The sequence below is a fragment of the Lepidochelys olivacea genome, assembly GCF_965140295.1.
Source record: "Lepidochelys olivacea isolate rLepOli2 genome assembly, chromosome: 2".
Classification (NCBI taxonomy): Eukaryota; Metazoa; Chordata; order Testudines; family Cheloniidae; genus Lepidochelys; species Lepidochelys olivacea.
In genome coordinates this window covers 27,049,445-27,076,365 of record NC_140412.1, presented here as the reverse complement: position 1 = coordinate 27,076,365, position 26,921 = coordinate 27,049,445, and the positions used below count along the sequence as shown (strand labels likewise).

At 39.7% G+C, this 26,921-nt stretch overlaps 1 protein-coding gene across 1 annotated transcript in view; it reads right to left on the bottom strand.

Annotated features, from left to right (window-relative positions):
* Window positions 1-4,162: 4,162 nt before the first annotated feature.
* Window positions 4,163-26,921, bottom strand: part of RAD21 (RAD21 cohesin complex component) — a 40,811-nt gene continuing 18,052 nt past the window's right edge. The window contains exons 2-14 of the mRNA XM_084619774.1: window positions 26,367-26,537; window positions 19,650-19,779; window positions 18,262-18,361; window positions 17,506-17,612; window positions 16,188-16,391; window positions 15,375-15,500; window positions 15,065-15,187; window positions 14,122-14,345; window positions 13,234-13,396; window positions 12,603-12,754; window positions 11,257-11,406; window positions 9,526-9,609; window positions 4,163-6,000 (exon numbers count right to left, since the gene is read on the bottom strand). Of these exons, the coding sequence (XP_084475900.1) occupies window positions 5,809-6,000; window positions 9,526-9,609; window positions 11,257-11,406; window positions 12,603-12,754; window positions 13,234-13,396; window positions 14,122-14,345; window positions 15,065-15,187; window positions 15,375-15,500; window positions 16,188-16,391; window positions 17,506-17,612; window positions 18,262-18,361; window positions 19,650-19,779; window positions 26,367-26,510 (1,899 nt within the window). The 5' untranslated portion in view covers window positions 26,511-26,537 and the 3' untranslated portion in view covers window positions 4,163-5,808. The remainder of the gene's footprint in view (window positions 6,001-9,525; window positions 9,610-11,256; window positions 11,407-12,602; window positions 12,755-13,233; window positions 13,397-14,121; window positions 14,346-15,064; window positions 15,188-15,374; window positions 15,501-16,187; window positions 16,392-17,505; window positions 17,613-18,261; window positions 18,362-19,649; window positions 19,780-26,366; window positions 26,538-26,921) is intronic.

Sequence of the window (26,921 nt, the reverse complement as noted above, 5' to 3'; positions counted from 1 at the left end):
GTCTCATTTGTGCATTTGCATATAAATCTGAAAATAAGTATCAGCCTCCATACCTACAAATAGAGCTGCAATGGGGAGATCCAGCGAGTAAATCAGAAAACCTTTATTATGTGCACCATGCATTGTCAATGAAGTTCAGGCTCCAGAGTATATCGTGTGTTAAAATATGCTTTGTCACTGTAGAGTAAGGCAGAGTGCACCATTTGCTAAATTTTGTCTTCATGAAAGAACCTTATTGGCAATCCATAAACACTGCGTAAAATTTACTCGGCTCTGATAACTGTTATCACTTTCAACGAACAATTAATAAAAATGAGCTAACTTCAGCACTGATTGGCTGTTTTTAATGACTAATATTTGCAGAGGTGACTAGGTTGAGAATTCTTTGTATAGCCAATTTGCATGCAGGTACATTTATGTTGGATTATTTTTATTTTTTTTAAAACACACCCCCTTCAAAGGCATTAAGATTGTCTGTGCAATTACACAGATGTCAGTGGTCAGAGACTGACAGACAGCTCCCAATATCTGTGTCCTGCTCCAATTCACACCAGAGAGCAGACTGTCACACTTAAACTGGGACTGTTTCTGACAGATGTGGAGATATAATTTAGCAAAAAGAGCACTTGAGACCTTCTGCACTTATTTCAGGCTTGATAAACCATCAAGAAAACCTGCAGATTCTCTCATTAAATAGTTTCCACCAGAAGCAAGTCTTAGACTTTTCTAGTTGAAAACACTTCGAAACCTCATTGCTGCCTCCCTCAGCTTCCTCATAAGCCAGCTGTAAGTTTACATTTCCAAGTCACTTATAAAAAATTTGTATTTTTTATTTGTAGGGTCATTCTCAGCTAGTTAACCAGACAGGATGGCATTCTATGTGGAAATGTTGATACATTTGATTGTCTATGAATCTGAACATTGCATATTTATCATAACCCACGCACATTCTTTGCATATCTTTCTCTGGACTGTTACGCTTTCACAAAATATAATGGCTACTTGTGTCTTGGAGATTAGAATCTTAGAAGGCACAGAGTTGAGAAGCAGTTTGAGATTGTGGAGTAAGAGTTGGCTGGACCCTTCTGTTAAAATGGTCCGCAGTGCAATAGGAGAGAGTGCCGAAAACCCCCCCACAAAAAATGATGAGAGGATTGGAGACACTGAAAGAGCTCAATTTATTGATCAAAAAGTAGGCCGAGAGGTGATTTGATTACAGTATATTAGTACCTTCACAGAGAGAATACAGGATACTAACGGGCTTTTTAGTTGAGAATGAACCAATGACTGGAAGCAGAAGCCAAACAAATTCAAACTATAAAATAAGACAACTTTAACAGCAAGTGATTAACCACTGGAACAAGTTTTCACGCAAAGTGGATTCTCCATTTATTGCTACCTTCAAATGAAGAATGCATGACATTCTGGAAGAATGCTTTAGTCCAGCGGTTCTCAAACCCTGGGTCAGAACCCCAAAAGTGGGTCACGACCCTGTTTTAATGGGGTCGCCAGTGCTGGCATTAACTTGCTGGGGTTTGGGCTGAAGCCTGAGCCCCCACCACGCAGGGCTGAAATCCAAGAACTTCAGCCCTGGGCGGCATGGCTCAGGCTTTGGCTTCAGCTCTGGCCCCCCCTGCCCGGGGCGGCAGGGCTCAAGCTTAGACTCCCCCCTCGAGCTGGCTTAGGCTTCGCCACCCCACTCCCCTTTTGGGGTCATGTAGTAATTTTTGATGTCAAAAGGGGTGCAATGAAGTTTGAGACTCCCTGCTTTAGTCAAATACAATTTATTCACTCTGGGTAACTGACTGAATTGTGCATGTACTTCGTAACGGATTAGATTATCTAGCCAACCTCCACAAGAGTCGTTTAAGAGAGATCTCATGTTTTCTTTGCAGGAGCAAAATACTGATACCAAGGTCAAATTCTACCTTTGGATATGCATGTACATCTCCAGTTGAAGTCAGTGGCAGCAGCATGTACATATTAAGAGGGCTGAAGAGTTGTCTTACCGCAGTGAAGGGTTAAGTTTAAAATAAGCAAAAGCATTGGTATAAGGCAGGCTAAGTTTAGAGTTGGTTTTGGGAATCCAACCAGTATACAGTAAATGATTATCAGCTGTCGTATCTCGCTTACCACCATAGGACTTTGGAAATAAAATATTTCAGTGGTAGAATAAAGTTTCCACAACAAATGTCAAAAGCCAGTAGTATTGTGGTTCCAGACCATGCCGCTCACTTTTACTAGAAGCCACTACTTGATGATTGACTTCTTAGTGGATGTCCCCAAGAGCACATCTGACATGCTCAGTAGCATGAACGTCAGAAGCAGTTGTCACACTCAACTGAGACAGACTAAAGAGGGACAGGATAGAAGGCACAAAAAATTGGCAATGGACCCTACATGATCAACAATAAGCACAGTGAAAGAGACTGGATTGTAACATGCCTTAAAAGCAGCCACTGAGGGACACCGGCAGAAGTACTCTAAGACAGAATCCTGCCCCTGACCAGAAGCAGACGAGGAGGAAGAACATGGAAAGCAAAAGGTGACCTCTTAAGTGTGGAGGGATGTAAGATGTAATGAAAGAATTACGGTCATAAAATCTATTTTGTTTTTAAATGCCTTCATTCAATTGGTTTAATTCATTCTTTGCTTTGGAATTCTCCAAATCCCTCATCCCACCCTAGGAGATGGAGACAAAACCAATACATACAGTATTTATTTTTAGTCAGCCTGCACTCCACCAAAGTGTTCATTTCTTAGGCTGGTAAATAGCAATTCAATTTTTCTATTGTGTTCTGCAACATCATTTGTCACATAGCAAGTAGTTCACATGCCCCTGAGGTGAATGGAGGGAAGAATTCAGAGTTTGGCTACTGCACTACCCTGAAACATCTTAGCAGTGGGCATAGCATAGGTGTATCAGAAGAAAGAGAAAATAATGCTGGCGTGCGTTAACAGCCTATCCCATTGCATCTCCACATCTCTCAGATGATCGCACGCAGTTAATGAGCAGAAAGGCATGATAAATCCCGACTGTGAAATTGAAGGACTTTGGGACAAACAGCATTTGCTCATTCCACTTGCTGGACACTATCCCTTGTGGTCGACAGTCAAAACATTGACTTGGGACATATTTACTGCCATTAAGACACTATCCAAGCTGCGTTTGTGCCTGAAGTCAAGTTTTCAAGCACCTAGGGCGCTAAAAGAGGATTATGAAGGTCGGTTGTCATTACTTTCTCAGTGATTTTGCCTAAAATGGAAATTTGGAGCCAGGACAGCATTTAGAGGTTTTCTGCATCCATTGTTAGCTCTTTGAATGTCAGGGGACTACTACGTTTTTCAGAACAGAAAGGAAAGGAAAGGTTGATGATTTGTTAGCTGTGGACATTCAGTTTCACCAGGGAAGATGGCATGGATTCCACTTCCTGTTTGCTAGGAACCACTTCCTTCCAGAAATAGTCTAACTGCAGTGGTCCATGTTTTCTGATCAGCAACTGGTGGCTCAAGTGCTCCCAAGGCCTGCTAGATTTTCCATCTTGTGTAGTACAGACCCATCACCACTGACAGAATTGAGGCTTCTGGCTATGCAATAGTGCAAGATGCAGAAAAATAAGTTATACTGTAAACTCAAGAATGCTGCTCAAGAAGATTAAATTGTTCAGGTACAGAGTTAAGTCCCTCCATTGCACAGCTAATTACAGAAATGAAGTAAATGAGATGAATGGAGCTGTAATGTTCTTCACAGGCTCGGATCAAAGTGTTCAGACCTGCCAGGGGCATTCATACTACCCCAGTAATACCAGAATATTCACGTTCAGAAGCAATTTTTGAAGCAAAGTAAGTTGCAGTGCTAAAAAAAGGAATATGAATTTGTTTTTGGGGTAGGGAGGGATGGGAACCAAGACAAAATGCATTTTACAGACAGCCTCCTTGTTTAATTTCCTAATTCTGGACTATACACAGGCAGCCATTCTTAGCATGAGCACTTAAATGAGAGAGTAATACAGCATCATTAACACAATCTAAAGTGTTCCTTCCTAATGGCAAAAAGTATTTACATGTTTGAGGGAGTTTTTAAGAACCTTTTTAAAGAACTAACGTCTCCTCCTAATACCAAAATAAGCAACATGTCACTGAAAGGTATTCAAACAAGAAACAGCTTATAACAATTTTTATTAGAAAAGTTATACATACAGCATCACCTATTTTCAAGAATATCAACCTTGAAAAGCAACAAAAAACAGACTAACAAAATGTGTAACAAGAAACTAAATGACCTTTCTATAATTAAACACTCAAGTTATCTACAATGTCTTTTTACAAAGGGGAAAATCATGGTTTTACAGGCACATTATGTTGAAAATAAAGCTGCAGTAACTATTTTATACAATTAACTTTTTCAACAATTATTAAAACACGGTCATTATGTAGTCTCAAATTTTTAAAACATTCACATAATTTTACACTTGAGTATACACTGAAATTTCAGAGTCCCAAAAGAGAATCATTTCACAAAAGTGCCAACATTAAAACCAGAACTTTCAGTGTGAATAATTTTGCCCTAAAAAAGTTAAGACGTTTCCATAATCAACATATTCACATAATTTCTGATACTATCTGGTCCTAACAGTAAAGCTTTTATTCTTTATAGTAAAACCAATAGGACTTATTTTGCAAAGCTGTTAAAATGTTCTGAACAAAGGAGTGTGCATTATTGGAAAATAGATACTAAAACTATAAATATATCTGAAGAGCCATTAATACACTTTACACAGCAACATTTGCTTTAAGTGTAACTATGTCTGCTTGTACTATATATTTAGTTTGCTGTCCTTTCAGTACAGGTTGTGTCTTGATTTAATTCAATATTTTACAAATGCAATCTGTTCAACTTCTCTTAAGCTCATCTTCATTGGCCTGCTTAATGTCAGAAAATATACAATCCAGAAGTCTGTTCTTTAAAAAAGTTTGGGGTTTATGTACAGCTCTATCAAACCTAAAGCATATTGATATTTTAAGCTTTATTTGCTGAAATTACTAGAATTTTTATTTGCTGTCTATTAACAGTAGCTAGCCATCATCAGTAGTGGACTGCAATGAGGTGATAAATGAAAAGGAATGTTTTATCTAAGATGTTTTACACATGCTCTGTCCTCCTGCACAAGTAGGATCAGTTATAGGAAGTGCTTTCCATAGAAATCTATTTTCCTTTAGCATCAAGGGCTACAAAATCCTACTGCAAAAATGACAAAGCAAAGTTCACATGCCGGGCACTACCATTCACAATGGCAGCTGCAAGAGACCCATGGTACCCAGGAAGAAAACAGACACAGAAATCTAGGGAAGGAAAAATTCATTACTATGAGAAGCAGACAGAACATATTAGAAAAGTTTGGCAAAGTTTTTAATCAGACAATAGGTTGGCCTTTCAGGTTTACTTGTGTAGATTAAAAATATCATCACTGAGTTAAGCTAATCCAATTATAGTAAGACATTTTCATTGTCACTCAACATTACATGCACCAATATTGCACACAACTGCTCTGAATAAAACAATCTTTATCTGGGTCCTTGAATTGCTTGTCTTGTTTTTGCAGTTGGAACTCAAGCCATCCACCCCAGCAGTGTCACTAAAAATGAAAGTGGTAAATTTAAAATACAAGAACCAAAACCAAAAGAAAACCAAGGACTTTGTACAGACAATTAAAATCTAAATTTTCTTCAATGGTCTTGTGGGCCCTACACATGGGGCAATACATATGCACTAGTGAAATTAACACTAGCCATGATGTATCTAACCATTCAAATAATATGGAATCTGGGACCAGGTGTTGCAATGATGTCGCTGTATGGCTCTTCTTGTGTCAGCTCGATAGCTTGCTGCTTTTTGAGTACCAAGAAACTGTAGAATTTTGCTGCCGCTTGTTTTCTGTTTGTGTTTCTGCACAGCTCAAGCAAACTGATAGATTCTGCTCCAGTCTTAGCAAGAGCCCTCTGGAAAAAAACACACACACGCACACACATAAAAGTTGGTTGATACCATAAATAAGCCCCCCCAAAATTCTACATACCCAATTATGATCAACACTGTAAGTACAAAAGTCAAGTATTTTGGCAGCTGTGGGTTTGGAGCCAAGGCAATCACCACTAATGGGTGCAGGATGTTTTAATCAACAGGGAGGGGCAACTGTATTCAGGATTTGAGGTTCCACTTAATGTCATCCACAGCTGCTGGCGCAGGTGACTATTACCTCTCCCCCAACTCAAGATACACTGGCTGTCAAAGTAATCCCCATTTGAGCTGGGAGCACACCTGTGATAGATACGCCACTTGTTCTCCCAGAAACAACAACTAGAGACAGATATAAACAATACACGTGAGATCAAGTAATTTCAATCCCTTGGTAGATCCCAAACCACCTAAAGCCGTATGCTTGCCTGTGATTGGGTAAGTATTTTGGAGAAGACACACATTACAGTAATCAAGTAAAGGACAAGATTTCCAAAAATGACTAGAGATTATGGGTGCCTGTATTTTTGAATGCTCAATTTGAGATTTTTTTTTAAAGGGGGCTTGATTTTCCAACAGTGGGTACTTTTGAAAAATCAGATGTTAGGATATAGATATTCAGGCCTGTCTGTAAAGGCCTATACTCTAAGAATTTAGGTGTATTCTTATCACTTAGCTAGTTATAGAGGTATAAAAGAAAGAATTAAAATCACTGTCTGCCAGTGTAAGGGCCTTCTCTTACTGTGACAGTCTGAAGCCCTGTTCTTAGGCTAAGGCCTCTGGCTAAGCAGCAGAGGCAGCCTTAAGCTGGGAAGCGAATGGTCACATCTTTATATTCCAAACTAGTGTCACTGAAAGAAGGTGCTATTGCACTGTTAGGAATACAATCGTGTCCTGATAATGCCCATCACCTCCAGAGAAAGGGAAGTGCCTAGAAAATGTAAAAGGAAACTTAGTTTGATAGCATCCTGCCTGGCAAGAACTCACTTATCAATAGACACAACTGGGAAACACTTATGTCTTTATAGACGTAGTTGTGAAATCCTCATTTCTGTGTTGTTCTATCACTGTAGTCCCCATTTCCCTGTTTGTCTGTATAATCTGTCTGGTTCTGTGATTGTTTCTGTCTGCTGTATAATTAATTTTGCTGGGTGTAAACTAATTAAGGTGGTGGGATATAACTGGAATCATGTTTTGCTAAGGGGGGGAATGGGAACAGGGACACAGATAAGGCTCTGTGGTGTCAGAGCTGGGAAGGGGGACACTAAGGAAGGAAACTGGAATCATGCTTGTTGGAAGTTCACCCCAATAAACATCGAATTGTTTGCACCTTTGGACTTCAGGTATTGTTGCTCTCTGTTCATGTGAGAAGCACCAGGGAAGTAAGTGGGTGAAGGAATAAGCCCCTAACATCAGACACCTTTCAGGTGAGAGCATCCCAAATCACTCCTTTTTTCAAAATTGCTAGGGTTCCGGAGAATTGAGATTCTCCTAGCCAACAATGCTTTTGTAATGACAGACCAAAGTGACAGCTTCTAGCTGAACATAAATTACAGTCAGTAGATGTAAGTGTAGAGAACGGTCTGTCTTTCAAAGTCTATTGGTTGGGAAAAGATCCATGGATAGTCAAACCAAAACACAAATATCCACAAAGGGGTTTGCAGGAGTTTAACTAAATTAATTTTATTCCTTCAGTTAAACTTATTCAACTTATAACAGATAAGGCCTAAGGTGGAACTCTGACACTGTATTCAGAAAGAAGTTGGGATGCTTCTGAGCACCAGCTTCATCTGTGAAGAATTTAGTCAGGACAGATCACTGACGTTCAATTTGCAGAATGAGAAATCAGTGATTTCAACTACAACTTCCATGTATGAAGTGAGCTCATATGTTCAATGTGACACTAAAAGGAGCTTTTATCAGCAGCTAAAGCCACATTACTATTGCACAGGACAGGCAGGCTTTTAAATGGGGTATTATAAATGCTCCAGTCCCCTCTCCCTAAACCAGATATTGAGAAAGTGGGTTATCTTCAGTGTCTGTAGAAATTAAAGAGCTGTCACATGAATTGAGGGAAAAAGGAATCCAGATTGACAGGTCAAGGAGATCAAGTAATGTGTGTGGGGGGCCTTTTTTGCACCAGATCACAACAATTTTCTGCTCAAATTTGTGCACTTTTATGCCCAAATGCAAACTAGTGCTCATTAACACAAACTAGTACCAAAAGCAGCTGGGGTTCAGACAACTGATCAGAAAAAATATTTCTTCAAGAATTATGCCTACAAAGAGATGGCTTCTAGACTGAGATGTAGCAAGGTGATTGGATTCCTGGAATTCAGTTCAAACTTATCTGCTGACCTCCCCCAACAATGTTGGGGATCCTATTTATTTCAAGCAGGACTGAGAATGTATGCTTCTCATGAACTTGCTCAGCGAGATTTTCCTATGAGAAAGTAGCAAAGTCATATGTGAATTTCTTCCATAGCTTTTACGAGACTCTTCAGCAGAGTCTTTTCATGGTGCCTTGTATGGAACCAGTATTTTGCTGTTCACAGACAGGAACAGAACTCTTAGTCCTACTCAACATCAATCTGATCCATGTGCTCCAGATTCAGCTAGAACTCATACAAATTAACTGTCAACTATAACACAACACCTGGAGATATGGCTTTATCCTACACTTGTAGGGTTTCCTGAGACAGTAGGAATGATTTTGTTGGTCTGCAAACTGATATAGTATACAGTGACGTGACTCTCTAAATTAAGACCAACTTCAGGGATACAAGTTCTTCGAAAGGTTCCCTCAGACAGTTGCTCAAGCTCCTGCTCAACAGCAGGATGAAGGTCAGGATCTCAGCCATGTGTGTGTCTGAAGTATGTGATAATGGTAGGAAGTACAGCTGTTTCTAGTACATATGATTGGAAAGACCATTCACACCCAATGCTGAGCTGCGTTCATATGGTTCTTGGCCAATTTTACCGAGTACTGCTTCTCTTTGTGGAAGTGGTCAAGAGTGGTTCCATAACTTGAGATATCTGCTAATGAAGGTTAGGAGTTCCAAATGCAGTCTGCAGGCAGCTGAAAGAACTGGAGGTGCCTAGGTTCCATTGCAGGAGCTGGTGAGGTGCCTAGATTTCACTGCAGGAGCTGGTATGTGTTACTTGGAAAACAATTAGGAATTTGAGTTTTTGGAGTTCCTGCCTTTGCTGCAAGCCAAAGTACAGACCCAAAAGTAGGACCTGTCATTAGAGTTCTACAAGTATCTGGCTCAACTGTCCCTCTATTGCACAATGTATGAATACAGAGGTTTACTTTTAGAGAGTGCTTTCAATGATTTACCTAATCACAACCTACACTTTTTCCATGCTCATTTCAAAAATCAAACCTTTAAAGTATCAGTCAGGTATGTGGTGTCCACTGTCAGCCTAGCTTTTAGATGACCTCTTCATTGGTCAAAACACACTAAACTGGTTCAAGAAGTAATTGTAAAGACAAGTGCTATATGTACCTGAAGGCCATGAAGCATCTGCTGAGTTCTCTTATTCCATCTTCTTTCTTCTTGATCCTGATCACCCCCGGTACCATCTTCTTCCTGCAACCAACAATAAATTCACACTTAAAGAACACTTGTAGGCTTAGGTTAATATTCACACACTTAAATTGTGAAATGAAATCTATGCTTCTAGATCTGTTTTCAGCACTCTTCTCCTCAAGCCAATCAAGAATTAGCTGGAAGGTCAAGATGGCCTGACTTACAAGGGATGAAGAAGAATGGCAACAAAAAGGAAACTGGATATCCTGGTGGGACTAAAAGTAATTGACAAAAGGCTACTTGCCTGTCCTTATAATTGTATGTTAAAGGTACGTTTACACAGCAATTAAAACACCTGAGGCAGACCTGTGTCCAGTGATGTGGGCTTTGGCTGCAGAACTGTCATGCAGATGTTCGGATTCTTCGAGTCCCATGAAACAGGCACAGAAAAGTGATTTGCTCAAAGCTACAGAGGAAATCTGTGGCACCGAGACTAGAACTTATGTCTCTCAATGCCCATTCCTGCACTTCATCTACAAGAGCATCCTGCCTCTCCTTATGGAGAGTAAACTCAACTTTTAAAGGAAATGCTCTACATTCCAAAAAGAAGCACTTTCTGAAACACTGAAAATGCTAGGTAAGATTGCAAGCCAAATCTCATCTCATCTGCTTCAGTAATCTTCAAATATTTAATTTCCTTTTGCTTCAATTAATACTGTTCAAAGCAGTATGAAAACTAATTTACAGGTTGATTTGTGGCTTTCCTACTGTCCCACCATCACTGTGTTTAAGCAAAAAAAGCCACTGCCAACTGGCAAACTCAGGAATTGCAAGCTTAAGGAGACATCCTTATTTCTAGAACTCTGATGCGATAGTTGTGGGTTTTGAAAACTATGTTTTGGTGCCTGTCTGATCCTTTGCATGGTACCGCACTAAGTTATATGTACATTATTCTTTTGTGTATGCACGCGGCTTTTTACATGACCACAGTGCTACGTACACAACATTGTCAGTTTAAAATCTAAACTGCAAAGTGTCTTCACCTAGGCCATTCATGCCTTATTTTTTAAAATCCATATTACGTTAACACTCAAGAGACCACATCAAGATCAGGGCTCCTTTTCAACACATAAGAAGTTACTATCTTTGTTCCAAAGAATGTACAGTTTAAATGAATTTAATTGGTCACTTATACTCTGTTTACTTTTAAATTTCTCTCAGCTTGTGCAGTGGAAATCATTTAAGTCAGCCTCATGATCATAATTCTGTAATGTTTATGTTTCAAACTCAACAGAATGCTTAAAGTTCTAGAGAAAAATTTTAGATTTGTGAAAACATTTCATTTGACCTTAAACTTTTTTCATAAAACTTGTTTTTTACAAAATTGATCAACATTTAAAATCTGATAACAGTTCAAAATGTAACATGTATAGCTGTTAACTGTATGTAAAGTATGGTCAATACCTCTCCAATCAGTTGAGCAGCTCATCAAGTCAAGCATGCAATCAAGAGTGTTCTCCATATCTCAAAGTTCTACCCTTTATCTGTCTCACTCCCCACGTAACCAGAAAATGCTTCCTTAGCTGAAACACTTAGTTTAAGGGATGTCACAAGTAAAGAGATGGCAGTAAAAATATATCTTCAGGAACCCCACCGAGTCCTTCCTGTGTCAAATCTATAGACTGATCCTTAAGAGCTCATGCCTACCTCCTCCTCTTCTTCCTCTTCCTTCTCTTTTTCCTTCTCCTTCTCTTTTTCTGGCAAAAGTTCCAGCTCTGGTATTAGTTGGCAGATATTTTGAGGCTCTTCTGGAGGCATTTCTACAGGTGGCATTTCCAACTGTTGTAATGGCTGAGGCTTTGAGAACACACGAGACAGTAATGTTACATGGGAGTTAACTTGAAGATTGCAGCTATTGGAACTTTTAGGTCTGAACATCTTAAATATACAATTTGGCATCTTTATAATACCACAAAACTGAATTTAATCCAAGTTTCTAATTTTCAAGGCACTTGCTACAAATAATCTGTGTTCTTTGCAAAGAAATACAACAACATATTTATTTCCCTTAGATTCCATTAAACCTAGAAATTCTAATAAAATATTAGTAACACAAGTCTGTTTCCCAAGAAGTTGGTTTAGGACATCACCCTGGGAACTGATCTTATTATAGAGTAATTATTATTATTTTATTATTATTATAGAGTAATATGATGTACTTTGGGTGAGACATAGTAGCTTTAAGACCTCCAGATAGCCAGATGTATTGCTGTATAAACCCCATTACCAACTGACTGGGGAAATGACTCTTCAATGCATTAAAAACCACGGTGGCATCCTCTGTGGAACAAGAGTGAGGACATTGGAATGAAGGTACTAGCTAATATTTTCAGAAGTGACTTACAAATAGGGTACTGAAGACACCATTCCCCACAGATCGTGGAGAACTGGAAATACACTGCTTGCTAAACACTGAAGCAGAGGTACCCAAGTGGCTAACTGTTCCTCATTTTATAAATGAAGGGTGAAGACAGGTAACTGAGGTTTTTCTTGCCAAAACAGACAGTCAACAAGCAATTCTTTACACCAAGATAGACAGGACCACAAACAATACTATAACTGTGTGTTGCATTGAATTATATCTTGGTGAAACTCGCATTAAATTACATCATATATTGAGTGGTTATAGAAGCAACTCTCATTGTAAGAGGTATTCCAAACATGTTAACAAATGCATTGGGACTCTTTCCTTTAAATGTAAGGGCTTAGCATAGCACTGCTTTTCCCTTATAGACCTTTTTACAATGACCTTACTGTGTGGGGGCTGGTTTTATTTTTACTCAAATTCTGTAGGACACCGTCCCACCTTGATATGATTCTGCAGGGTGGGGGTGGGGAGAATTACTTTCAGGATTTGTAGCAGAGACTAATACCACTTCCTTCCCACCACAGAATGTTATCTGTTTCTAGATAAGGGATGCTCTAGGCTTTCTTTGCAGAGCATATAGTCACCACTCCTGTGTAACTCACATCTTCACTGTAATCTTACTCACAGGTAATACAGGCTCTGGTTCCACTTGCTGAGCCTTGCGCTTTACGCCTGTTTGAGGTGGTGGGGGTGGCATGACAGATTCATCCAAATTGGTTCTGCTGCCTTCCATCATTGATTCCTGTAGACGGCTTGGCTCTTCCAAGATAGGTTCATCTATATTTTGTAATATTCAATATATTTTATAAATAGGTATTTTGATTTCATTGTATATAAAGCAGTTTATAAATCATGTCACTTTTTAAACTCACATCAATCAATTCACAGCACCTCCAGAGTTTACAACAGTTAGGTCCCTATTTTCACACTCACACAGTTTCTGCACGGATTTAATTAAATTGATGCAAAAGTCAATTTAGTTAAATCAGTGCAAGTGTGTGCACAGACCAGCCCTTAGTGCCCATTTAATCCACTGAACACAGCTGTCTCATGTAAATCTGCTATATTTAGAAAAGAGATCTACCAACAAAGGAGTTACTGACTATAACAAGCTATATACAATGAGCAATTACAAAGCCCTGTGCTTTATAACCTAGGTAAATATTTCCCCTCTAGTAATTTAATACAAAGGACGAGTCCAAGTGAAAATTAAGCTTTGAAAGGAAGTAGAACATGTTATTTAATGAGTTACAAACCAATAATATCTCGCTGTTGCTGCTGCTGCTGCTGCGGTTCCTCTCTGGGCACCTCTGGGTTTTCAAAGTCTTTAAGGAACTCATCCAAGTTATCAGCTTCTCCACCTTTCCTCCTCTTTCTGAGGTCTTCTGGTACAAGAGGCGTAAGACAGCGAGTAAAAAGCTGTAAGAAAAAACAAATCACTCCTGTAGACTAGTAGTTCTCTGATCTGCAGTTACCCCATAATTTTTCATATTCTATTTGTTTCAGAGATGGACTTCTCGTTATGTGCCCTTGTTTTAAAAAGCTTCTTTCTCTGAATGTTTAAGAATTGTTACATATCAGTAGGCTTGGCTGAATCCAATTTTTTTTTTTTAATAGCTTCGACTAAGACAGATGTTTCTTTTTAAGCATTTTAAAAATTTTATCGATTTACACTTTTCATAGTTGTGCAAAATTATAGGGATCAGACAATAACTATTTAATGAAAGTAGATGTTGAGAGTCAAAAAGGTAAAGATTCAAGTTAAATCAAATTGTCAACATATGTCAAAACAAAGTAAATAGCCTTAAATCAAAGTAAGTTGTCACACATTTTTCTTACTTTCATGACCTGTAAATTTCAAATCAGATGAAAATATTTTTTCCTTGGTGTGTGTGGGGTGAAAAACCACCACTGATCGACATTTACTGTTAAAAAGCTAATCCTTCCAAGCCTATCTATCAGTGACTGAACTACATGCAGACTCCAGAAGTTTGTTTTCAGTTGTAGGAAGTTTTCAAAAATGTACTATTTACCAGATGCTGCTAATGCACATTTCTGCTTGCTACATAAGCTTTCAGCCTCAACCACATGATCAGTCCTTAATATAATTCATTTAAAAATAAACCTTCAGAAATCTGTGTTACCTTCAATAGTCTGTTGTTCCACAAAGGCTGAGCAGGCAGAGAGAAAAGTTTTTCAACTCCCCCTGTCTCTTTCCACATCATCAATTTCTTAGTGGGAGGTGCTAAGTCCAAAGTAGTGACAATATCAGAGTAGTCACTTAATTGGGCTCTAATAGTCTTGCTATCCAGCTCTTTCACGCTGTCTACAATCAGCTTTCTCTTCCTCTTTGCTTTGGTTTCCTTGACTGTTGAAGACAAGAGAGGGGGAAACTGAGACTTGATACTACGTTACAGTAAAAATCCTACAGGCTCCAAGTAAATATACTGCCTAAGAATTCCCTAAATTTAAGAAATTTTACTATTTGGTGGCAGCACTAAATATTTGTACAGTGCTTTTAAGATGTGAACTGATATTAGCTTTTAATGTTACATGTATTGTAAACAAGTAAATACAGTACCAATCATTTTGCTAGTGACTCAACCATGCTACCATCCATTTTGACTAGAGAAACAGTATTTTAGTAATAACTGAACTAAAATGAGACTATTTATTTTCCTTCATGTCACCACGAGTTGCTTCTTATATGCTGCAGACAGCTATGTCCTAAATATATTTTTAGTATGCAGATTTTAATTTGTTTCAGTAAGAACATGTCTGATTTAACACGCAACAGTTATTAGATAACTGGACAAAAAACTTGAGGTTCTGCCTTAGCAAGGGACTAAGCATGGCCGATATTTCAGTATGTGTGACTGCACTGTATATGCTCTAAGAAAGCTGGAAGTGAATTTATTGGGAAAGCAACACAAAATTCCATGTTCTGAAAAGAAAATGGGACACATACCACTAAACCGAGTTAGCAATAATGCCAAGAGATTCATTTCTATTCCATTAACTCAAGGTTTTCCTAGATCAAAAGGTCTCAAATATTTCAATTAAAGTGTTCTCAAATGGCTTACTCACCAGTGATGTCAATAGGCTCCAAAGCAAAAGCTTCTTCTTCATTTGGAACCAGTGTTGTTTGATCAGTCATAGTTGGTAACGGTTCAACTGGATCTACTGAGTCTGGACTATCTGGTCCACCCACTACCAAACAAAACAAAAGTTGAACATCTTGGACTAAGTTGGAACACAAAGAAAACACCACAGTACATCAACAGGTTCAACACAAGCTTTTATAAACTTCAGTCCACAACAAGTTTTATTAGGAAACTAAAGAATTCCTAGTCATAGTTTAAAAGAAATGAAACCTAGTCCTAGATTAAATACTCACTTGATACGTTATCATCATCATCCATATCATCATGGGGAGGCTGTTCTGGCATCATTACCCCACCTTCTGAGAGAGCAGGTGGGTCATCAAAGATGCCTCCATCATTATTACTAAGAAGTTTGTCATCTGAAATAGTGACAAAAGAATCAGTTTTGGTATTGTGCATAAACCAACAAAAAAAACCAAAAAAAAAACACGTAATCAAAATGTTGTATACTTATAATAGCACAAGAAACTAAAATACTAAAGATACACAAACTATCTGAATTTTTTTTGTAGCAGTCATACTCCTTCAAAAGAAAAAAATGTAGAGTTTTTTAGGTGAACTCCAGCAAAACAATATTAAGTCAAGTTAGCTGTCACACTTGTGTCTGTTTTCTTAGTATGCTGGTATGTTCTGACTTCTCAATTGCATGCAAAGCTTAAGTGTAACATGCAAACATTAAGTCCATCATGCAAGAATTCCACAGGGTTTTTAAAGTTCAGGGGAAAAAAAGGATCCAACATTTAACCGTCTCATTGTATAAATTCAATCCCTCCCAAAGAAGTCAGAGGGGTTAAAATGAGCCAGAAGATTCACATACTAGTTTCTCTTCCAAGTCTCACACGTACAGTGGAGTGTCTTGAATTTGGAAAGTGATTTATTTTAAAGTATGCAGTTTGAGTTTACAGGAAAATGTTTACTGGGGTAATTATTATTAGGTACTGTACAAACAACAAAACATGGCCCCTGCCCCAGAGAGCTTACAATTTAGACAGAAGATAAGGCACAGTTAACAAAACCCAATTGCTACACTAATTTCTCAAACATACCCAATATTCCTCCATCATTTCCTTCTCCAAAATTGTCATCCTTGTATTGGTCTTCATATTCTAGGTGGTTAGCTTTCTCATTAAGATGACTGGTGCTCTGTTCAGGCTCCAGTAAAAGATTGGAAGCACTGGTACTCACTAGCATGTCATCCTCAAATGCACTGCCTTCTCTCATCATCTCACGATCATCCATTCCAAAATCACCTGTAAGAATATAATTTTAGCCAAACAGATAAAGAATTTAGGTTTAAGCAAATCAACAAGCAGAACATTAATCGCTTCACTTAATCTATGAAAAAATGACCCACTAGAAAAAAGAATTATTAATTTAGTTCTATAACTAATTTCTCAGTAAGTTTTACAGTTATTTCTGTTCACAAAAATGCAATTATGTTTCTATAGTTTTCAACTCTTACAATTTATCGATTAATTACTCTTTTAAATGTAGAATTAATGGTGGACACATTGAAGGCACTTTCTTCAGTGCTGTTTTAATTTCATACGTTTGTTCAAAACAACTTCCTCCCTTGTCCTCCACCTGAACAGTTATCTTTCTTATGTAGAAAATATATCCTAAGCATACTTATTGAGAATGGCTTCAGTACTGCACCAAAACATTTAAAATATTAATTTTAGAGTCCATTGTATCTATTCCAAGAAAGCTTCCTATGCACGAAGTTTGTGTTTAATGCACACCCAAAAACAGATTAATACCAGAGAGGTCTATTAATCCCGTGTGTAGTCTACTGATTAACAGATTCCTATTTTATGGATAATATTAAACAAGCATGGTGCACAGAAAACTTAAATTTTAGCATATTCATACACATTTTTATCAGTTCAAAGCACTCTTTGTACAACTACACACCAAGAGATATTGAAACAATAAATCTCAGAATACCACTTTCATCATTGCAATTGCTTTGTCACTAAGAGAAAGTTATAAGGGATCAAATAGTAAGAAAAGAGCTGAGCTGCTGGCTAATGAATTTAGACTGCCACGTTTAAAGAGAAAATTAACATTTCACACATTCACTTAAGCATTAATCTACCTGACAAATGGTTATTGTTGCTTCTTTACAAGCAGCAACAATTTTTTTGGCTATTAGATGACAGATTTTTGGAAAACTCATCCTATAATGAGGGTATTCACTCTTGTAAGAGCATCTAACACATTTAGTGATATTTCATGTAAAATTCTCAGAGCTAATTAACGCACTTTGTAGTATTTCCACATGATTTGTGAAACTTTCATTTCAGTCCAAGAGCTAGCAAAACCTAACTTAGTACATATATTAAAAATATAAAAGCATTTTACCAAAGTCATTATCCTGAAGAATACTGATGTTGCCCACTTCTTCTCTCATTGTAATTTCTTCCACTCTACTCTGGTTCAAACTGAATTGTTGAGCCACATCAATATCGCTTAAATAAAAAGAACACACAGTTTTAAAAGACTTTCCTTGATTATATTTCATCAATTTAAAACAATTTACAGGTTACTTAACAGACTATTGTTTTATTATGAAGCCAGTCTATAGAAATATATCATGCACTTGTATAAATATAGTCATGAAGACAAACCTAAAAAAAATGTGACGACATAAACAAATATGACTTCGGGATATACTTAGAGTGAGGCAATAGAAATTGTGATCAGCTTCTAGGGAGCTAGGAATAAAGAAAAGCTACAGATATACCGTGCCTCTTGTGGCACGAAGGTCGATTTTGGAATAACAAACTACATTCAGCAAGAGTTTAAATTTATATAATGCAAAGCAAAGAGCGTGAAGGTAAATGGTTAGGAAAACAAATAACTTGGAACATATTGTGACTTGTTTCTCAATTTACACAATACATTTTAAATTTAACTGTAAACCAAATAAATATTAGCATAGCAATTTGCATTCCAGGAGTTCCCACTATGGAATAACCCAGGCAAAAAGAAGTATTTCATTTTTAAAAAAGGCGAAGTATCCAATTTGAAATGGTGCTTATCTGCCATTATAAATTTAGATTTGAAATTGCTACTCCAGAAAAGCAAGCCTACTTTAGTAAGAGAAAGGAAGCTTACTCTAGATCAGGCAGTGGCTGGTCAAAATCATGAAATTCCTCAGGTAAAGTGATAGCATTGTAGGCAGCCTCTCGATTTTCCTCAGGCAAATCAACAACACCTGAAAAGGAGAACACTCAGACGTAAGTTTCTATATCTACACGAAAGATACGATTTTTCTCCTCCCAACACGTTTAGTGTTGGCCTCTCTGCTCCCTTAGGTACGACTCCCATTGTCTTTACTGACTTCAGTGGAAAAAGACCAAGCCAATGCTCAACAATTCTGAAAAATCCCACTCCAAACGCAGGTTATAGATGAAGTTAAATGCAATAAAGCAGGCAGTGAAATGCCACTGAAAACCATGGCCATATACTTGAGACTCTGGATCAGAAAGGGAGATCCAAAAAACAAAGAAAAATGCTGTATGCTTCAAGTCTCAACATCTTGTTAAAGCTGTTTTGTGCCAGTTTTAAAAAATATGCCACTGTAAAAAAACCTGGATTCCTAAAGTTAAGTCCCAGAGGCCACAATTCGGCACGTAAGTAGATTGGATTCAGAAGTACTGAGCACCCAGAAGCTTCCACTTAAGTCCCATCTGAACAACTTCAAATTGGCAAAAAATTTTACAATTCCCACACTAAAATCAGAAATAATCAACTAAGTTACTCAACTTAAAGTTGGGTTAAAAGCAGTTCCAGGTATTAACATTCGTTCCCTCCTTCCCAACCTCCAAGTCTCCCTGCCAATTCTTCTGCTTTTACGATCATGTTCTCCTACTTAAATTATTTTTGTTATTGTGTGAAACATCCACATAATAGAAGAAATTGACTATCCTAAGGAAAACAGTGATACTGAGTATACATCAAATATTGTAACACAAAATACACACACTGAAAAAAAATATTCTTTCAGTTACTGTAGCTTAGGTATTACTTTTACGATCGTAGACAAAATTGTTTAGGCACAAGGAATAGGATTATAAGATAGGATCCCTTTGAACAACTTGCTTCTATATTTCCCCTTTTCACCTCCTGCCTGCATGGTCTCTTGCTACTCCACTGGTTCTAAATCCCGCTCAGTGCTTCCCAATTGCACATGTAGCTATTTAACAACAAGCACATCCCCATATCACCAGCTGAATAGATCTTATTGACAAGAATGCTGAAACCTTAGTCCAGAACACTCAACTGAAGCAGTGCTGGGGAAGAAGCAGAATTTCAGCAGGCTTTTTGGTCAGCACAAACCTCAGCCAGTCAACTGAAAGATGGTACTTCCCTATGCAAAAGAACACAAACTTCTCCTGATTCCCCACTGGAATAAGAATGTAGAACGGCATACGTGCTTAAGTCTTACTACATATTGTAACTTAACTTGTGGGAGAAAGTGTTTAAGATATATGGACAAGTACCTGGACGAAAAGCCATCTTGATCTTAATGAAGGCTTCATTACAGTCCGCAAGAAGGTATTTAGCTTTCCTGTGGTAGATTCTAACAACTCCCAATAACAGATGTCCTGAGGTTCGAAGTGCCATCTTCACCTGAAAATATATTTACTGGATTGCAACAGGTATATCTTGTTTATAAAAAACAAAAAACTGTACTTTCACAGGAGAAAAAACCTCAGTGTAAGCCAATCTTGCTAGAGTTTTTCCTATGATACACACCTTTTACATCAATTTTAGGATAAGCAGTAAAGCACAGCATCTCAAATTATCTTTATACTGCCAGAGGCAATATTAATTAATGTGAAGTAGTTTGCAAAACCAATCCTTTCAACTAAATCTAAACAGCGATTTGTTCATTGTACTTTGTACTATTTCAAGACATATCACAAAAGTAATACTTAATATAGCATATGCTGTTCAAAAAGCTTTACAATCAGTTCCCGCAGTATGATGCTGCTAAGTATTCCAATGTTATGCATGGGGAAACTGTCCAACACCATAGAGGGAGACAGCATCAGAGCCAAGATCAGAATTCAGGGAATTCCTAGCTTTAAGCCCAATATTTTGACTACCATATCTAGTAGTATAGAGTTGCATGGAGGTGTAGTTTGTTATTTTTGCTTACTGGTAATGAAGAGAAGGCCTGTTACATTTGCAAACAAAAGGGTATTCACTGAGTCAGCATGCCTAGCGATTACAGCAAATAATTTTATTTATTAAAACTGAACGTTAAGGAAATAAAGTAAGTCGGAAGCATCCATCGCTTTGGAATAAATTAGCAAGCAGCACACAAAACCAAACCCATCTCACTGCATCCTGTATAGCTCCTTCATGCTTTTGTTTCTTTGGTTAACTTTCAATCCTGGTGATGTCCCCAAATTTGATCAGGATTTAATAGGTGGACAATGGGGTCCTCCTGGTCCACAACAGGGGCCCCATCTCTATGATAATACAAAAAATACAAAGAACAGAACTAAACTGCATACTGACCCAGAAATAAGGTTAAAGGTGACTGCAGGCAATGAGGGAAGATTTACTAATAGTAAATGGAGAGTTTCACATCAAAATAGGAAATAAAACAGCACAGTTAAAAATTTTGGGAAGGGCACAAAGAAGCAGCTGTACCCATCACATTAAAGCAAATTTGCAATCCTCTTGTCACCAAGTCTCCAACTGTTTCAGTGTTATTTTTCTACGTAACCAAGTATTGTATTTGCTGCAGGGAAGGACTGTGGTTGTCAAAAGATGTGGTCAGGAAATAACATCTTCAGTGGCTCATAATCTGAAGAAGTTTGAGAACTGTGTTGACGGATAAATGGAATAAGATTTCCCAGGATGATTAAGTCCTAAAACGTCTAACCTCAATTTAACTGAATTATTACTGATACTCAGGCTTTTATTACACACAATAAAAGCTCTTCTAAACCTCCAGAAATCAGATAAAAATCTTACAGAAAAAGAGAAAAAAACTCCAGAGATTAAGAATGCCTGGCTCTGAAAGTCTTACAAAAATCCTTGCAAGCCTCAAGGTACATGCATAATCCCTGTGAGTGAGCATTTCCACTGCCTTCGTTCTCATCCTACTTTCTCTGACTCCTCCCTGGATTATCTAATGAGGTTCTCGTCTTTAACTAAGGCCTTGTCTACACTGGCAAGTTTCTGCACAGTAAACAGCTTTCTGCAGTGTAACTCCCGAGGTGTACACATTACCAAACCACTTAGTGCGCAGAAACTGCACACTAAAAAAAAACCACCCCGATGAAAGGTGTACAGCTTTCTGTGTCAAGTCTATAGCGCCGCTGTGCCAATGTAGACACCCTGGTCGATTACAGCATTCCAGCTGGCCTCCGGGAGGTGTCCCACAATGCCTGTTCTTGCCTCTCTGGTCATCGGTTTGAACTCTACTGCCCTGCCCTTAGGTGACCAACAGTAAGCCCCACCCCTTACATTTGGGAATTTTGAAAGTCCCCGTCCTGTTTGCTAGGTGATGTGTGCAGTGGTCTCAGCGTATCTTTTCAGGTGACAACGCCTGCTCCAGAGATCAGGTGATCTCCCGCCTGGAGCAATGCCGAGCTGCTGGATCTCATCAGCATTTGGGGAGAGGAAGCTGTCCAGTCACAGCTGTGCTCCAGCCATAGGAATTACGATACCTAAGGACAGACTTCACAATGCATGACAGAAAGGGGCCATGACCACGACACACTGAAGTGAAGGAGCTGCGGAACGCCTACCACAAGGTGAGGGAGGCAAACCGCTGCTCTGGTGCTGTGCCCACAAGCTGCTGGTTCTACGAAGAGCTGGATGTGATACTTGCTGGCGACCCCACCTCCACTGCGAAGGCCACTGTGGATACTTCGGTGGCTCGTGTGCAGTAGAGAGTAGACTGAGCCAGGAGGAAGAAAACTTGGACAAGGATGTGGAGGGGGACCCAGAGGTCAGAAATGCATGCATCCAGGAGCTCTTCTCACATTGACCAGTCACATTGGTCGGAGTTTGGCAAAGTGCAAACAGGAGAGGAAGTGACTCTGATTTTGGGAACTGCTGAAGTGAGTTGTTCGGGGCAGCAGGGTTGCAGAAAGCAGGCTTGCGTCTCTATGATGCGCGTACCACCACATGCCTTGTCTGAGCGGCGGAACAGGGTGTTTATTCACTCCCCTCACTTCACGGGAATCTGCCCCAGAGCGCCACAAAATGCTCATGGACATACTGGGCAATCCGCTGCCACAGGTTCTTTGGCAGAGCTGCTTTGTTTCTTGCCCCATTAAGGGTAACTTTCCCATGCCACTCTGCTGTCACTGTGGGGGATGGGGAGGAACCATTGCTGCACACAGGCGAGCCACATAAGGTCCAGGGTGGAAGCTGCAGTTTCGGAGAAGACCCTCCCTTGATTCCCTTCTCACCCTCAGCATCGAGAAATCTTCCATAATGAACACAGCCTGTGGAAAATGTGGGGACAGTAATTATAAGGAGCCTCCCCCCACAGTGCTGGCTCTGCCCAAGAGCCACATGCCAGTGTACAGTACAGTCCTGGAACACTGATTTCCCCTGCAGTTACTCACCACTTTGGGGGCCTTGTGGCTCATGTGTGCTTGCCTGGGGTCAGCTAGTTAGTGACAGGTATGTGAATAGTGGCTGTGTTTTAAATCACTGAATCAGTGGTCTGAGTGCTGCAAACAATACTGCTGCTGTAAAATGTTGAATTTTGGCTTCACAGATATGACCATGGGAGCCCAGCCTCCCTCTTTGTTATTGCCGGCTGAACGGCTATGCAGAATTAGAAAGCGGTCACGACAAACTAGAGGACTTTCTGCGTGATGTTGTGATGCACTCCACGGCAAAAAAACAAGAATTGAAGGAGTGGCGGAACAGTGAGAAGAGGGACCGAAAGGAGAACGCGGCGTGCCAGAACGAAGCCATGGAGCGGCTCTTAAACGTTATGGAGCACTAAGTGGACATGCTCCGGGTGCTACTAGCACTACAAACCGAGCACCTCTGCGCCCACTCTCCCCTGCAGTGGCTGTCACAAAACTCTTTATCATGATTCCCCTCAGACACTGCCAACACACTTATCAACCTCCTGGCTCCACTCTGTACCTGCTGCATTCCACTCCTGCCCCAGCACAGTCCAGCCCTCCAGACTCCCAGTACCCACTGTACTCAACACCCATCCCTCTGCAGTTTAGCCTTGCTGAAGACCAGTACCCGCTGCACTATACTCCACAGGACAAGGCTGCATACGATATTTGGACATACACAAATATTTCACCGTCCTGGGACACCATCTCCTCCTGGGACCCTCCCTACCCCCATCCCCCACAGTGCTGATGTGTTGCTTTTTTGGCTCTCTCCTCCAGTTGTTTTTTTAATAAAATAATTTTTTTGGTTTGAAAGCAATCTTTATTCCATTAATTGAAAGCAAACAGAGCCCTGCAAAGAAACAGGCAATTTTCTTAAACCTTCACAGTGCATTGTCTGCACCAATCACAATCACCTCCTAGCATTACAAGCACTGCACTCCCGAGCATAGCAACAAATATTAGTGGCTTTCAGCTTCAAATTGCTGCCTCAAGGCATCCCTGATCCTTATGGCCCTGCGCTGCACTCCTCTAATAGCCCTGGTCTCTGGCTGTCCAAATTCAGCCTCCAGGCATTGAGCCTCAGCGGTACAGCCCTGAGTGAAGCTTTCATCCTTCCCTTCACAAATATTATGGAGTGTACAGCATGCGGCTATAAGCATAGGAATATTGTCATCGGCCATGTCCAGCCCCCCATATAGACAGCGCCAGCGGGCCTTTAAATAACCAAAAGCACACTCACCAGTCATTCTGCACTTGCTCAGCCTCTTATTGAGCCGCTCCTTGCTGCTGTCAAGGTTCCCCATGTATGGCTTCACAAACCATGGCATTAAGGGGTAGGCAGGGTCACCCAGGAGCACAATGGGCATTTTGACTTCCCCTACAGTGATTTTCTGGTCTGGGAAAAAAGTCCCTGCTTGTAGCTTCCTGAACAGGCCAGTGTTCCGAAAGATGCGTGTGTCATGCACCTTTCCAGACCAGCCTGTGTTAATGCCTGTGCAACACCCACAGTGATTCACAAGCACCTGGAGAACCATAGAGAAATATCCCTTCTAATGAACGTACTCAGTGACTAGATGGTTTGGTGCCAGAATTGGAATATGCAGGCTATATATCGCCCCTCCACAGTTAGGGAAGCCCATTTGTGCAAAGCCATCCACAATGTCACGCATGTTGCCCAGAGTCATGGTTTTTCGGAACAGGATGTGATTAATGGCCCTGCACACTTCCGTCAATACGAGTCCAACAATCAACTTTCCCACTCTGAACTGGTTAGTGACCAATTGGCAGCAGTCTGGAGTAGCCAGCTTCCACAGTGCAATCACCACGCACTTCTCCAACAACAGGGCAGCTCTCATTCTCGTGTCCTTGCACCGCAGGGCTGTGACAAGCTCATCACAGTCCCATGAATCTGGCTGTCCTCATCTGAAAGTTCTGTAGCCACTGCTGGTTAACACAGACGTGCATGACGATGTGATCCCACCACTCAGTACGTGTTTCCCGAGCCCAAAAGTGGCATTCCAGTGTGGTCAGCTCATCCGTGAATGCCACAAGCAATTCATGTCGTAGCTACTACGCTTGGTGAGATTACTGTCAAACTCCTCTTGCCTTTGTAGTTTAAGGAATAACTCCACTGCTACTCGTGACGTGTTAGTGAGAGCGAGCAGCATATTGGTCAACAGTGCGGGATCCATTCCTGAAGACTGAAGAGGAAGAGCACGCAGTACACAAACCATTGAAAGATGGTGCCAAATGTGGACGGAAGCGCAGGATTTGCTGGGATGCGAAGCAATGCATCATGGGGAATTGGGACAGGACCCAGGATGGCCCGCAACCCCCTCCGCCTTCCCACAATTCTTAGCAGCAGAAGAGATGCTCTGCGGGATAGCTGACCAGAGTCCACTGCTCCAAATACCGCTGCAAGTGCCGCAAGTGTGAACACGCTATTGCACAGGCAGCTGACAGTGTGAACACACAACAGTAGTTTCCCTTCAGTGCTCTCTTAGCGGTGATGTAATTCTGCCAGTGTAAACATACCTTTCCATTACAAACTCTTGTAGACAGGGAATCAGCCTGTTCTGTAAAGCACCATGCATATCTATAGTGCTCTGATAAAGAGAGAATTCAGCTATTTTATTTGTGTATATTTATAAGTCTTTTAAAGATCATATTAGCTGCACTGAATTGACAGCAAGACATCTGTTTAGCTGAAGAACATGTTTATGGATACTAGGAAACAGGCTTTAGGTTTAGGGAAAAAAGCTTTTCTCTAAGGCATCCAAATGTCTCTTGTCAAGTAAAATAGTTTATATTTGACTTGTGCCACATAACTAGTCCATTTTTAGAGGTGAGTTAAAAACGAAGACATCCACGAACGCACAAGACCTGAAAAACCTTCCCTCTGATTAGTAGGTATCTGGTAAGAAAAAAGCGTTCCATTCTCTCCCCTTAACTCTGAGGTTGTGTCCTTCAGCACCTTTCACAGTTGCTCTGTTGGCTGTAGCTAATACCAAGCAAAGCACCAAAGGCAACTTAGGGCATAGCCTGGGGAAAACTGTACTCAGCTACTCAATAACATTACTTGCTATCGACTACATTTTTCAACCCTTTGAACATTAAGGGCAAAAAAGAGTATTTAAATAATCATTCTTTATTTCAATAGCTCTCAATGACAAGTGTATTCAAATGTTACCGTAAGTCCTTTGAAAGCTACCCGCTGACAGGTACAAGATGTTTTTTCCCTTTCCCACTCCCACCATAAAAAATGTCCATGTGTACACATGGTACGTCAAGATAATTCAGATAAAGATACTCTGCATAAAACCTATTAACCAAAGGACCAAATCTGAAACCTGGTCACTTCTTGCAAAACTATAAAACAAGAATTGAGTGAAAAGCTCAGATTTCTTAGAATTCATGGATTATTTCATACTTCATGTAAAACAATAGTGAGCATACTTTTTTCATTAAAAGTTAACATTTTTAGAATTTTTCAGGTTAAGGCATCAGTATATTAGTTACTTCTTGTATATTGATCATGTGCTGTCATAATTTATCTCTGCTGAACCAGCAACATTAACATCAAGATCACTGTAAAATAAATACCTTAGGTGAGATGATACTCTCCACGCTGCTCTCTAGATTACACTCGAATACATGGGCTTTGGTTAGCTTCTTATCCCAGTGGGCCGCTAGCCAGATTTTGGCCAGCGGCCCACGCTTGCTCAGGACAAAATGGGCGTAGAACATTGTCCCAGCCGCCTATAAGGTGCAAACCTGTAAAGAAAAATGTAATTATTTTCTATTGAATTGGGTTACTGCAAACATTCATATGTATATGTGCGCCACTTGGAGGCTATCGACATGTTTTCTTTTCAACCAGTAAGATTCTAGAATGGTTTTATACAAGAAAAAAAGGACAGAAATTTTCAAGTAGATCAAAAATGCCCCTCATACCTTGAAACATGAAAGGATTTCGTTCAAGATTGAGAGAGTTTTGCTCTTTTTTCCCATTGGTGGCTATATGTTTATAAGTGTATAATTGTATTGCATTGGAAACTTGAGCAGGTAAACTAGAAAAAAGTCACCTACAGAAATGTGGGGCTGGAAGGGACCTCAAAAGGCCACTTAAGTCTATCTCCCAGCATTGAGGCAGGATTA